At 45.7% G+C, this 15,317-nt stretch overlaps 1 protein-coding gene across 1 annotated transcript in view; it reads right to left on the bottom strand.

The window, feature by feature from the left end:
* Positions 1-15,317, bottom strand: part of ece2a (endothelin converting enzyme 2a) — a 50,012-nt gene that overhangs the window by 21,705 nt on the left and 12,990 nt on the right. The window contains exon 3 of the mRNA XM_076144597.1: positions 5,032-5,315. Coding sequence (XP_076000712.1) covers positions 5,032-5,315 — 284 coding nt within the window. The remainder of the gene's footprint in view (positions 1-5,031; positions 5,316-15,317) is intronic.

The raw sequence follows: 15,317 nt of genomic DNA, 5'->3' as shown, positions 1-15,317 counted from the left end.
TACTGTAGCTACTAGCGTGTTCAGTACCTTGTTTTAATAGCCAAATAGCAAGATAATATGGAATGTGTGGGACTTAAGGTTTGTTGAAAAGGTGAATCCCTCTCTGAAGTCAACCTTCCTGTTAAACTGACAGTCAGTCCATGGTTGATGTTGAGTTTGGAAGAAAGCATCAGGCACCAGCATCTGTTGTAAATGAATGATAACCAGTTTGCTAATGTAGCGTTAGCCTTAACACTTCATCTCAATTTGGCTTACAATGGAGTCAAGATTGAGCCAAATCTATGATCAGAATTATATTAAATAGCAGAAAATTCCAAATTAAGTGGGACCCCACAGATTGTAGCTGATTTCCACATTGTTAGTAAGCTTGACTCTTCACAAGTACATAAAGGGGGAGAAGTGGATTAGTGTAATCCACTTTATCCTGACACAAAAGGTTTACATAGCAATGAACACATCAGGAGAGAAACACAAATACAGACAGACAGATAGAGGTGCACACACACTGTACACACAGAGATGCTTGCTGTTATTGCGGATGCAGAGGCAATACAAAATGCGTTTCACAAAATGAGAAATTGGAAGTGGGCTATATACACAAATATGCTTGTGTATGTACAGGAGATTAAAAGGCAAGTGCACAACAGTTAGTGTGTGTGTGTCCTAATATGAATGTTCCCCTGGGTCCGTCTTCCTGGCAGGCGTCCGAGCTTCCCAGTAATGGAGCATGGGAGAACTCTCCACAGCAGCAGCCAGGAACAACCAATCAATGTCAATGAATCTCTCTCTCTCCCTCTCCCTTCCTTCTTTTCTCCCTCTCTCTCTCTCTCACCTCAAACACGATGTCATGACGCAAGCTACTTAAACATGATGGGTGTCTGGGTGGTAACAGAGTCGTTGGAACAGTCGAGCTCATAGATAGATAGATAGATAGATAGATAGATAGATAGATAGATAGATAGATAGATAGATAGATAGATAGATAGATAGATAGATAGATAGATAGATAGATAGATAGATAGATAGAGAATACAATATACAGAATAAACTATATACACTATATATACTATATATACTAACTATAATTATAAATTAATAAATATGTAAATAGTGCAGAGAGTCTTTGTGCAAAACGGAAGTGAAATGGAAATGATCAGTGCACCATAGTTAGTAGCACTATTATATAAGGACACATTGCATTGGAAGGTCCAACCTATTCACATACACTAGGGTGACAGAATGTATAGGTGTAATATCTACTGAAGTGACATCAGTGAGTGTACATCAGAATAATGAACTGTTGATGTATAAAGGAGCAAAACTAATCACCAAATGTCTCCCTGAGTTGTTTTTCAGTCCTTGGTGTAAATACCTCAACAACAACAAAGACAGGTTATGTTTTATATGGTCAGTCCACTCAGTACAACTTAAAATAAGAGCTGAGGAGGAGGAGGAGGAGGAGGAGGAGGAGGAGAGCATATCATGCAAGTCTGAAAAGTGGCAATTCTTTATCCAGGCATATTTATTTTGGGTATTTTGGTAACCAACCAACAGTTTGTGAAATGTTACCGAGAAGGAGACGGGAAGGTGGTCAGAGTGGAGTGAGAGGAGCAGATTGTGCTGGTCAACACAGCATTAAGTAACCTTTTCGTTTAACCTTTTCACCGTCAATGCATCATTACGTCCACTCGAGAGCCTTTTTCATAACATTTCCTGGCAGAAACATCGCCGCATTTCCCTGTAAACCTCCTCCCTCCCTCGCTCACTCACTCAGCCACGCTCTCCTTCTGTTAATGAGAACTAGGAAAATGTGGAAAAACAGAGACGGTAATGAAGGAGGTAGGGGAGTAGAGAGAGAGAGGGGGGGGGGGGGGAGAGGTTTTCACCATTCAGCAGATATATTATAATGATGATTTTCAATGACTTGCTGCTGCACTTTTAAATATCATTTTTGATCGAGTCATGTGACCTTCAGATTGCATCTCTGCCTTTTGCAAACAATGTACAGTAGTTATGTTGGCTTGATCAAGCTGTGGGTTGTAGCAAAAGAATGGGATCGAGGATACAAGTGGCTGAAATAAGTTTCCTCCTCAGCCTTACAGTATCTCCTCTAGTCCCAGAGCATCTTGGGAGCATCCAGGATCGCTGGTAAACGTGGGACTTGAGGGCCACTTTGCTTAGCATGCCGTCGCCATTACCCAAACCCAGAAAAGAGGAAATGTAATGTAAAAAGGATGAATGAGTCAAATTTACACCACTGTTACAGTTTGACAAGTGGGTTGAGCATAAATGTAAATGTCCATTAATGAATGAACATTCAATTTAAGCTGGAAAGTTCACAGGCCACTAGTCAAACTACTATTACAATGTAAAAAATAATGATTTTGGAACATATTTGGGTCTAATTCTTCATGGTACTTTCATATTTATTTTCAGATGTTCATGGCAAATGACTGCTAAGAATCACTGCCTAAGTGCCTTTGGGCAAAGAAACTGAATCCCTGCCACCTCCAAGAATGCTGCTCTTTTGCTGACTCAGCAACATCTCACATCAAACCCCGATGACATAATACGATTTGCTTTAACTTAAGTCAACTAAAAACTAGCCCTTACCTCTTCAAAGCCACTCCAAGAAACCGTCTTTACCCATTTAAACAAGACTAAAGGTTAGCAATTAAAAGTGTTAGTCTGAGACGATATCCACTGAAAAGGTCGCCATGGCAACGGTGAGTGATTAACAGAGCGTGTCAGGCTGTGAAATAAATTTCACACCTCAGTGCACCACGGCCTCTGCTGTGTGATAATATGTGTGTGTGTGTGTGTGTGTGTGTGTCTGTTTTCATGCGACGAAAATAAAACTGTTGTTGTTGCTGCTACACATATCGCACCACAGTTCTATACGTGTGTGTGTGTGTGTGTGTGTGTGCTCTACAGAAGCCGGTAACAAGTGTGTGATAATGTTTATTTCTCAGCCATGCTTGATTTTGCAGCATTTACCGATGCTTTCGATCTGTTTTGCTTGGTGCCGATTCTCGATTTGCCAGAGAAGAAAAACTTCGACCCACAGACAAACATATACAGTACGTGAGTAAAACATTCTCTTTATATATGTTCATGTTTAGGTTTCATCGCAGGTTCCCTCTCCTCTCTGACAGCGTTGGCGCCGCTTGTTCCTCAGGATTCTTATTGCTTCTGTTAGCAAACATTCTCACAGATTCCAGATTAAAGCGCGCTGCTCTCTTTCCCTCCCCTCCCTTTCTCCTCCTCGCCATCCTTTGCTACCTTTGGTCTCACACTGGTGCACTGCTCATTAGCTTTCTGTCAGTCTCATTTTCGGTCTCCCACTCATTCTCTCTTTCCCCTGCTCCTCCTCCTTTTCCTCCCCTCCCTCTCTATCGGCAGCTTTTGTGCTGTCATGTTCCCCCATTTCCTCTCTCTCTCTCTCTCTCTCTCTCTCTCTCTCTCCCTCTCCCTCTCCCTCTCTCTCTCTCTCTCTCTCTCTCTCTCTCTCTCCTTTCCTTCGTTCCCGCATGAATTTAACAAGCAAAGTGAGATTGCTCTCTTCATCGCTCTCTCCTCACTCAGGTCCTACCGCTGCTTCGTCTTCCTCTTTATGTCCTTCTGTCTATTCCCTCTTTTGTAAGACTTTTTAAGAAATCAAAGTCGGCTCTGATCCCACCTCCCACATCCCTGCAAAACACACACACACTCACACATTTGAATCGTGACTGCTGTAACCATCCAAACAACATTGAAGAAGCAAAAAATACACGAGCGCAGAAGAGATGATGATCACAGTGTTTGCACAGAAAGTGATGCTTAACATAACACAGCCACGTGTTAATACTTAACACAACTCCGAGTGTGGAGTCTGGGAGACAAGTGAACATGGAAACGAGGGGGGAAAATGGTGTGACAGGCAGGAGTGCGAAGCCAAGGTGGTGTGAAGGGAAGCAGGTGATGAGCGGTAATCGCTTTGAAACAGGCCTTAAGCCTCCCTTCAAGAGATGTAGAGAGATAATACACTCACTGATCCTCTAATACTGCCTTCTGGTAGAGGAGAACACCCGGGATACTTTGTTTATATTTGGTGTATGAGTGTGTGTGCCGTCCTAGAAACTTAGCTGATCTAACATTCCGCATTCTGCACCTTAGTTAACTTCAGTTGCGCCTGTCCCTGGTTGAATGTCTGAGTTGTTTCAGTGTTGTCCAATTGTGTATACACTCAAAATGGCCAGCTATGAAAACAAAAAAGCTCAAATCTGGTGTGTAACTGCATACTTCAAAGCTGAGCTGATTCATATTGCTGGAGTGTAATTTCCCTCCATTCAGAACGCCTGAATCACCGACTTGAGTTAAAAGCAGTGCTCTCTTGTCTTGGAGTGTCAAGGTCGAGCATGGCTGATGGCCAAAATGCTGTCATTGTCACACTGACACAGTGTTGGCTGGTGCTGCAGTCAGCAGCTGAAGGGCACTTGACGCTGTGTAAGTCAAACGCTGGGGCTGTACAGATGGGGTGTAAATGTAGAGTGCCACTATTACAAGATGTCACCTTCAGAAACGAGTCATTTACAGATGAACTCCTCTCCCAGCAGCGCCATTTAACCATGAAAGAGGCTTTGCGCGGCTCGTCAAGTGCTGAAATGAAAATGGGTTTGTTTCGTTGGCGGCGGTCAGAGGAAACAAACGTTTTAATTGCTGGATTTCCCTCGGTGTTTGTTGTGGAGGCAGGCGGCCTCCGTGGAGTTAAACAACGCCTCCACCAAAGCCTGACAAAATAGATAAACGCTTATGCAACAAAATCCTAAGCTTCTGGTGTAATACTGAGATGAACGGAGCCCGAGTTTACACCACACGCCCAACATGTTGACATCTACGATTAATGTGAATGATCTATTGCCTCATAAGAGGAGTGTGGCGCCTTTGTATGCATTTCCCCACTTGGAGTGCCGATGAAGCAATGAAAGTGGTGTGTACGTATTGGGAAAGAGGCTGGTACAGTAAGTCGGACAGCTCGGCGCTTTACCTTACCTCTTTCAGTGCTCTGTGAATTATACCGGCCGTCTGTGGGGACACTGTCCAAGGGCATTTTTCTTCCACCAGCATGGAGTCCAGCGTGGCCTTTTCCAGGACGACATCGAAGGACCCGTCGGGGAAAGCAAGCTGGCGCATGTCCATCTGGTGCCAGGTCATACCAGGGCAGTCTCCGTGCCTGGCACTCATGGCGCCAATGCACACTGAGGAGTAGTCTATGTTGGTGATGGAGCGGTAGCCGGCGGCGTACATCTCGCCGCTCATGCCGCTGTTCCCACAACCTGGGGGGAAGAGGAAGGGAATGGTGAGCCAGAGGACCGACTGGAAAAATTGCCGGAGAGGAACAAAAGGCCACAGAGAGAGGAAAAGATTGAGAATATATTTGAAGGTAACATTCTGGTGTGTATAAAACACGCTGTGATCAATATGGCTGCAACATGCAATTCAAAAGCCAATGGCTCATGAAAACAAATACTGCAATCAATGGGACCACCTCTTGTGATTAATGAGACAGAGACAAGTGCACACAAGCCCTCCTCTCTTTCTCTCACATATACACACACACGCAGAGACACACAGGGGGGGTCTCCATTCGATCAGTCTGGCTACAGATCCTTTGTTGAGACATGAGCAGAGAGATGGAGAGAGATGGAAACCTCTCACCCCGGCAGAACACATGGGGCTTCTGTAAAGAGTCCAGAGGGTTTGTTCTTCAGTGTGTTCTTAAGTGACACCACGGCACAAGAAAATTCTTCGCATATTACAACTTGGGGGTGTGGGGGTGGGGAGGGGGTTGAAAGAAGAAATGAAAATGATCTACCGAATGCAGCATCTTACCCTGTGGTTCAGATGACTCATAGATTGTGTAGATGGAGGCGGAGTGGGAGGCGAGGAGGGAGGCTGACATGAAAAACACACACACACGCACGCATGCACCCACACACACGCGGTAAGAGAGCAGGAGGAAGATTTGGAGGAGAAAGATACAATATCTTCATAAAGAAGATCATGTTCCAGTAAAAATGGAGCTTACTCTGAAAAAGTCATTTCAATTTGCTCTGTGTGTGCGCCGTAAATGCATACATGCACAAACACACACGTATTTTAAGGTTGGATGCCTGCTGAGGAAGAGAGTGTGAGAGGTGGGGCTGTCACCATGACTCCTGCAGCATGTTAGCATTGACACCTCTGTTGCAAACATGTGTATGGCGCTTGTTATCACCTCGCTGCTGCTACTAATTACCAACTTGCAGTGGCTCTGCCCACGTGTGCATGTACAAGACCGATTTAGTTGGCAGCCTCACGCGCTCAATGCTGTTTGTAACGTGTGTGTGTTTAATTCAAGTAACAACCTATCCACAACATAAATTTGTATGCTGAAATCACACGCTTTCACACAAGGAGTTATATGGAGAGGCGACACAGAGATGCAAGCAGAGAGGACAGGATAGAGAGGAAAGGAAAAGCTAAGAATGCCCGCTCGTGCAAATACAGAGGGAGAGACTGGATCCGTCCCCTGGTGGCTCTACCAGTGGCGGCGGCTTTGAATGGGAGGAAAAAGTATGTCAGCATTGTTTGTGACATATAAAATGGTTTAAATGCGTCCACACACGAGGGAGGGCACCGATCATTACGGGCGCTGCAGGTCATCTCAGATAACACGACTCACTCTTCAAACGTGCCAAAAAGGAGCCACTCCTTTGGAAAACATTTTGTGAGGAGAGAGAGAATGAGTGACATTTAACTCCACCTTCCCACAGTAAAACACAGTGATATCACTCATTAGGGAAGTGAAAGAGCAAATATTTCCAGTGTTGAGTTTATGGACAGAATGATGAGGGTCTGTGGCCTCTCTCCATGCCCAGGTTTGGTGCTCTGCAGGGTGGGTGACATCTCCACCACACTGCGACCCCCCCAACACACACACACACACATTATGTCCCAATGCAAGCCAGACATCGTTTCCACAGGGCTCTCACCGCTGACACAGCTCTGTGAGTGAGTGAGTGAGTGAGTGAGTGAGTGAGTGAGTGAGTGAGTGAGTGAGTGAGTGTGTGTGTGTGTGTGTGTGTGTGTGTGTGTGTGTGTTTGTGTGTGTGTGCAATCCTGTCTGTTTCTTCTTTCCATGTGCTCGGCTCTGAGGAAAGGCTATCATATGACTACTCATTCCTAGGGGTTGTCACGACAATTATAGTTGCCAGGCTGTCGTCAAGGACACCACTCCCATTTTGTTGGTGAGACAAATCAGCTGGTGCCTTCCCCAACTCCTGACCTTTACACACACACACACACACACACACACACACACACACACACACACACACACACACACACACGCACACACACACACACACACACACCCTGCCATGGAAATAGATATATGAGGTGCATGGGTGTAAGGGGGGTATCCCCTGTGTGTGTTTATGTGAGAGGGTCCGCTCAGGATAGCAGGCCAGTCCAGGCCAGTCTGGTGCCAGTTTTTTGTTTTCCTCAAGCTGGAAACTAGCAAATCTTCCAAACAGCCAGAGTGCATCCTGACTGCATTAATCGGAGAGGGGGCCTAAAATTAGAGGTGTCATGTCACCTCATTCTGCTTGCTACTGTGTTTGTGTGTGTGTGTGAGATGGAAAATGTGAGCGCCGGTCTTAAAATGTGTCATACCAATCATAGCAAGTAGTCCAAAACAAATTGTGGTGAGCATCTGTCACCCATGTGTTTGGTCTTCACGCTACACGAGCACATTTGCCTCTCCGAGTTCTTATTTTAGAGACAAAAAATCGGAATTAACATCACGAGAACGCTAACTGTCATTCATGCGCCTTTCATGAGCAAAACACAAGTTGAACAACAAATTGAGTTGCACAACTGACCGGACAAACCCTTAAGCTGTGGAGCTTTCTCCCGCCCTATTACACCACAGTTAAGGAAAACGCTGACGTAGCCGACTGGAATAAATGACCTTTTCTCTCTTTCTGGTATATGATCAGTTTACTAAACGCTGACGAATAGGCAAAGTAAGAAAATAAGGATTTTCCTGGCTGAGACTAAAACACAAATTCCAGACCAAAGTCGAGGTTTCGGCTGCTTCTTAATCTTAATTCGTTGACTTGAAACATTTACTCATGACTGATGGAGATGTGACAGTTGAGCTGTTAGATGTCCTCTATCCACATAAACAGCAACTCTCTAGAGTCCATCTATGGTCAGGAGGGGTGCAGGGTGGGGAACCCCTGTGAGCGAGCCAGCGGGATGAAATATCAAAGCGGTTATCTCCGGGGAGAGCCACGCCCGGCAGTGGAAACTCCATGATGTCAGAGCCAAGCAGGGCATCCGTTCACATCCCCGATCACTTCAAACGCTTCAACAGATGGAGACTCGGGGGGCCGTGTGTGTGTGTGTTAGCGACACATCCATGGCCACCCCCCGACCGCCCCACCACCTCCCGCTGACTCTGGGCTAGTCCGCCGTAAACTGATGCCACGGTGAAACCCCAACTCAGTGGCAATTTAAATGTCAACAAATAAATCGCCACGGGGGACACACATCTTGCACACACATGCTAAATGTGAGAGTAGATGAATGTGTTCTGTTACCTCTGCCAAGGTTCATGTTTTTGCCTAAGTGTGTTGGATGGAGAACTTGAAAGGTTGAGGGGCAGGGCAGATGCGAGGGAAGAACCCATTCAACTGTCCACCAAGACCAACCAAAGGTTCAGACCAACATGTTACCTCCACAACATGTGACGCTATCATGCCCCATTGCCACCTGTAGGAGTCATGCTTCTCTAGGAGGACATTCTGCATGGAAGGCTCCCATTATTACACGCCTCCACTCCCATTTTTGATCATTTGAAAACTTTCCCATTAAAGATGCATGCTGGTCCAAACATAGGTTTACCTGAAAAGACACAAATCTCAATGTGACTTGATTGAGATAGAGGAATGAGAGAGAGCAGCAGAAGACTGAGGAATGGAGGACGGTAAGTGGTTACAGAGAGAATGGGTGGAGATAAGAGGGCAACATCGAGCAGGGACACGCAGAAGAGATGAAAAACGAGCCGGGGAAGAGGAGATGAAGAGAAGAGAGGCGGTGTGGCGCAGTGAGACAATGGAAGAAAATGAAAATGAAGAATAAATGGGCAGCGAGTGAGAACAAAGAACGGAGAGCTGACAAGCCAGCGGAGCAAGGGAGGGGAGAGGAGAGGAGCAGATGAAAGAAAATGTATGGCGGAGACGAGGCAAAGAGATGTAGACGGCGAGGTTGTTAAAGATTGGGCAAAACTACCCGGTCTCGTCTCCATGGAGCTGCGATCCTTTCACTTGCACTGAATCCTCTCTGCTCGAATCAGTGTCTCCTCCTGACATTTTGTACTTCTGCACAAACAACCAAGTAAACATGCAAGTGGTATCAAAATGTACCACACTCGTCTTTATGCACCAGCAGATCCGAACACCATCTTCCTGACACCATCTAGAAGATTCTTTTGTGGCAGGGGAGGGGGTTCGAGCTGTTTCAGACGCTCCAGCGGAGTTACATCAGCACTAAAAGCGGAATACAATTCCGCCTGTAAGTTTAACTTCCAAGTCTTTCTTCACCCCCTTCACTTCACTCACTGAGAAACCTCTGTTACATAATCTGGTACACGAGTTAATTAGCGGTTGAATAATTAAGCGCGTGCCAGTGACGTCGTGGCTGGTGCGGCTGCGCGTGCGTGTGTGTTTGAATGATAGAGAGGTTTTGGAAGGACTGTATTATCTGATTATAAGATTCTGCCTCTCTCTTCTGGCCTCGTGCCTGAAGCTTTTCTGCGATCCAAAACACCAACTGGGGTTTCAGTAAGTGGCAAAGCAGGAGGAGAGGCATCTTTTCCTATTAACAGTTACTACAAGCCACCCGCTACCCTCTCTACGTTACTATTGATGCCTTGTCAAATCCCCGGCCAAAATCATACAATGACCTAAATCGGGCAACAATTTGGATCCCGGCTATCTCCATTCTCTGCTACAGTAAAGGTAGAACGTGCAGCTGTAGAGGCCGCCCGGCTGCATTTCACTGTCTTGTCCTCAGAGTGAGGACGATGGCTGAGGCGCTGACATGAAGGGTGGGCAGCTGTTAGACAAAGTGGGCAAGATGAGAGCATCTGGGGTGACAGAGACTTGAAGGGGGAGGGGGAGAAACAGAAAGCGCGGTAGAGCAAGAGAGAGAGAGAGATGAAATCATGTGGTGGCCCCTCAGGGAGCCCGATGATGTTAGTTGATCTATCCTAGTAACTGAACACACAGTTGGGGGACATTTCCATGTACTTTTGCAAACACAAACAATACACCCACTAGTCTAGTAGATGCATCACTACAGAACTGAGTGAGTGAGTGAGTGAGTGAGTGAGTGAGTGAGTGGTTATTTGTTCTCTGTTGGCTGGCAGTATTTTAGTGTCAGTCAGTCAGTTGTGTAGCAGAATCAGCTCATGATTCAGCAAAATATGATCTGTGTGTGGGTGTGTGTGTAAAATCAAGTTCACATGCATCATTTCACTCCTCTGCACTGTCAATCTGTGAGGATTCCACCTCACCTGTTCTGTGACCAAACCCAAGGACACACACATTTACAGTGCTGCTTGAAAGTATGTGAACCCCTTGAGCAGTTTAGATTTTTCTCTTGTTTTATCATGATTTTCTTATTTTATCATCACCAGTTTTTATATGTGAACTGTCAGGTTTATGTTTATCAATTGCACGTCCTTGTTTAGAGGGAATTGAGAGAGAGACTGAAAATCATATACAGTATAGTGTAACTACAACATGCAGACAGATTGGACTCTTGTCTCTGGCTGTAACCTGGAGCCTGTGCGGTGATGCCCAAAAATGGCTATGTTTTGCTTCAAAAGTTATGTAAGATTAGGATTTAAATGAGGGCACGACAACACATTAGCACATACACCAACATCATTGTGTAGTTAGGAGAAGCAGCAGTATGGAGGTTTTCAATTAGCCACCTACCAGGACCACGTCTGTGACAGAATGAAGTGGCCAAGACAGCACAGGTATTCTGACGTTTTGATCACACACACACAAAATATGAGCCACCACCCCCTCTCCCCCCTCCTCACCCCACACTGATACACACGACCTCAAACCTGACTGATTAATTTTCAGCATGGGTGGAGTGTGGAGGTTAAGGTGCCCGTGTCTGTATGTTAATGCTCTGTTGCAATGTGGATCAGGTCCACCGGGGGAGCTGACCCGAGCCCATTGATCCCTGGAGGAGGAGAATGCCTGTCTGTACTTTTGCAACGTCAAGGTGTCACTGTCTGATCAGTGACAGCTGCATGGGTAAGATGCTTAATGTTTAAAAAACGTCTTCAGCTAACCCTAGTGTGTCAGTCACTATGTCCTTTGTCTCTGCGTTTAAGAAACAAGCATGTACAAATAAATAGGATTCTGTGGCCATACATTGTCATCTGCATATCTATAGAAATGTAATCTAGGCTGTTTGATCACTATCGGCTCCAACAGGAATCCCCGATCCAACGTGGTCTTTGTGCAGTTGTGATCTGCTGTATTCTGCCCACAGCCACCAGCTGAACAGCAGTGAGGTCACTAATGAAAAAGTGAGTCAGGCCGGCCGCTGGATGAAGATGGATACTTCATCTTCTGCTCTGACCTGCTGCTATACACAATATGCCCATGCTATATCACTACTCTATCTCTCGTGGACAGAGAGGGAGAGAGAGAGAGAGAGAGACACACACACACACACACTCTTCCAGCTACTTATCTGATACTTTAAAACTGTTTCAGAACTTTTAAAATTCAGTTTGTTTCTGTAATTGGAATACAATTACTAACACACAGGAAGCAAGGAGATGTAAATGTGTGTAATGTGTGTGTGTGTGTGTGTGTGTGTGTGTGTGTGTGTGTGTGCATTCACTTGTGTGTGACAGAGATCATCGTGTTTGGTATCTCCCAGTGGATTCCCTCTCTGCCAGCTTATGTCCACATTTGGGAAAAAAAGTGGGGGAAAAAAAACGCATAATCTTTCACTGATGCTTCCAGGGCAAACCAACTGTGAACTGTCAATCACGCAGCACAGAGGAATTCCTTATATGGTCGCCTGAATAGAAACCGCAAGAGGAGTTGTAAATGTTATTGCAGCGACGTCTCTGATCCTCTGAGTGTACCTGCAGTGTGTATGGCGCTGTTGTGACTCTGAGCATATTGCTCGCTCCACGTACCAAGATGCAGGGGATTGAGAGAGGTGTGAATGACTTTCAATTTAGTGGGAGAGAGTGAGAGAGGGAGGAAGCGATTGGCTACAACGCTGAATGAGGATAAGAGCGATTTAAGGGTGTGCGGTTCGGCGAAAAGAAAGAAAGCAAGCTGAGATGGAGTGGTGTGAAAAGCTGTAATTCGCAAGTGTAACCATAAAGAGGAGAGAGCTGGAAGTGGGTGGTGGCATGACGTAATCAGAGTCTGGCTCTGCCTTCTCTCCCACTTCGCCATTAGACATCTCTACTGCAGCACCGACTCTAACTGCATACTTGATGAGAGAGCCAGCAGAGGTCCCAAGTCTGACACACACCCCAGCCCCCCCCCCACACAAGCACGCGCACACAAGCATGCACGCACACACACACGCTTGCTAAAACACTGCCAGCCTAAGTGCTGAACCTGGCACCGATCCTGAACCCACTGCTACCACCACCTCTTTCCCTCTCTCTTTCAAACATTCACACATGCACACACACACAACACACGTAGGACATATACACACAGAACAGGGACAGAAGGGGGGACGGCTTACAGTGCATACAGAAAAAAAAGGCAACAGAGATTGAGATCAGGTATTCATGGCAGCATGAGTACAGCACAAACACACATCCAAACAGTGCGGATGTATTGAATGTAATGAAAATAAAGACACACACACACACACATAAATAGAAGAGCTGATCAGCTGTGTCTGCCAGGGGTCAGATGTCACCAGAACGCCACAAAATGAGGGGAAATCAAAACAAACTTGACTGGCTTAGTCAAAAATTACATTTCATTCAGTCTGGTTTCCAGTTATAAACTCTTATTGGTCTTATTGTTATCAGGCTGCATGACTTCTGGGCTCACTCAGCAACCACACACGCTTCAGTGGGATTTCTAACATTACCAGCAGAATGAGGCTTTACTTCAGCTTTACTGAGCAAAGCAGCAGCCACCGCGTTGGCGTCCAACAATCTGTGCTACACAGACACAAAACCTGGGAAGCTCTAACTAACTTAAAATGACCTGATATGCAGCGGATCAAAAGGACTGGGAGACAAACTGATTACAACAAACAACATAATATGTCACTGCAGGATGCCATGATTGGGAGGGCCACTGTCAAGCGTGTGTGTTACAAGGAGGGAACGGGAAAGCCTACATATCTTTAACTACATATGATGAGGTTAAGTCATTGCGACGTCAATGTGGAAAGTACGTTTTTATTTCACATACAGATATGTTAGAGAGTAAAACAATGCAACTAGTGCTGGCAGATGTCCGCACTTGTGCTAAGGAACTGGGAAATACAAGTACACAAGTACACTTAATTGGACAAAACAAATGTGCAAACACTGAATGAAGGCAAAAGCCAGAGTTGGCAGATGAGCATCCTCGACACAAAACTGTTCTCGAGATCAATGTGCACAGAGCTGCCAAGGACTTCGTCTAGGCAGCCTGTTGTTGTCGGATCCGCAGATAAACAGTCGGCCCGGCTGGGTGTGAGAGAGGAGGAGGCGACGTCACGCTGCTGTGACACACAGAAACGCTCTGATGACACCAGACCTCATTTCCTAACCTGGAGGTTGATCTGTGACAAAGCTCACAACTCCCAGGAGACAGTCTCAGGGTTAGACCAACGGGGGTACAATTACCATGAAGAGAGAGAGAGAAAATAACAAATTTAACTCATTTAGGGAGGCAGTGGCTCAGTGGGTAGAGCTTCCGCTTGGGAACCGCAGGGTCGCCGGTTCGAGTCCCTGTCGAGGTGCTCCTGAGCAAGGCACCGAACCCTCAATTGTTCCCCCCTCTGCGAAGGGTGGTAATGTAATGTAAGTCGCTTTGGATAAAAGCGTCTGCCAAATGATCGTAATGTGATGTAATTTACAAACTTTCACTCGCAATCCTTGCAAAACTTGCAATCCTAACTGTGAAATGCCTCAAAAATGACAGGTGAGTTTAAACGACGCTCAGTTGCCATAGCGAAAATTGCAATGACATAACAATCATGAGAAAGTCAAGATGAAACTTTAAGGTCATCAATCAAAATCTGTGGGCTCCGGTCGCTTCAATATTTCATTAAAAACGAGCAAAATCTTGACGAGTTTGGCTCAAAGTGGCCTCGACTAGAAACCCACAGAGCTCCAGCCTTCATGTTAAAGCTCTTAAAGTCCTACATCTGGAGCACCAAGTTCTCCTGGAACACTCCCAAAAAATGGTTTGCCCGCTCAATCTCGTTCGCCCGATGCCTTCACATTTGAACTGCTTCCAAAAAAAACACATTAGGGACAGGATTAAGATCTTTGGAAAATGGGTAGCAGTGTGAGGCAGAGGCCAAGACACAAAAGATGGAGCATTGAAATGTCTTGTAAAGGTTTAAAAAAAAAAAAAAAAAAAAAGAAGTCTGCCGGGGAAAAAAAGTGGTTATATCATCGCGGGTCAACGAGGGAAAGTGTAATCATGACAGGGATGAGACAAGATGAGGAGGAGGAGGAGGGGCGGCCAGGCAGGAGGAGCAGAGCAGATGTCAACTCGTGACTATGGAATGAGAGGAAAGGACGACATGCCAACACCTAAGAGTGAATCAGCTCGCAAATAAATAGTTGCTGCGGCGAATGAAAACACATCTCCTCCTCATCCTCTCTTCATTATCTACGTGTCTCTTTTCACCTTTCTCTCTCTCTCTCTCTGTCTCTTCTGCTATGAATAATTATGTAACCTGAGCTGCGAACGGCTGCCAAAAAAGTAAAAAGAGGAAGAGACATACTGTACGCAGAGAAGGGTACAGAAACAGACCAGGACACAAGAGCGTGCATGAGAGAGACGAAAAGGAGGAGGAGGAGGAGAAAGATGTGAGACAGAGACAGCAGTTGTCACAAGTCACTACGAGGCTTTTAGAGGAAAATGTGCAAAAGTAGGAAAGAAAGAGGAAGAATCAGCCACAAGAGTCCAAAAGCTGTTCAAGTCAAAGACTGAGGGGACTGAGAGATGCACCACAGCCGATTATTTATAATTTTACATGATGAAGATGAG

The sequence above is a fragment of the Genypterus blacodes genome, unplaced genomic scaffold, assembly GCF_046128005.1.
Source record: "Genypterus blacodes isolate CSIRO-AG114 ecotype Tasmania unplaced genomic scaffold, CSIRO-AGI_Gbla_v1 ptg000029l_1, whole genome shotgun sequence".
Lineage (NCBI taxonomy): Eukaryota > Metazoa > Chordata > Actinopteri > Ophidiiformes > Ophidiidae > Genypterus > Genypterus blacodes.
This window is presented reverse-complemented; position numbering and strand designations above follow the sequence as displayed.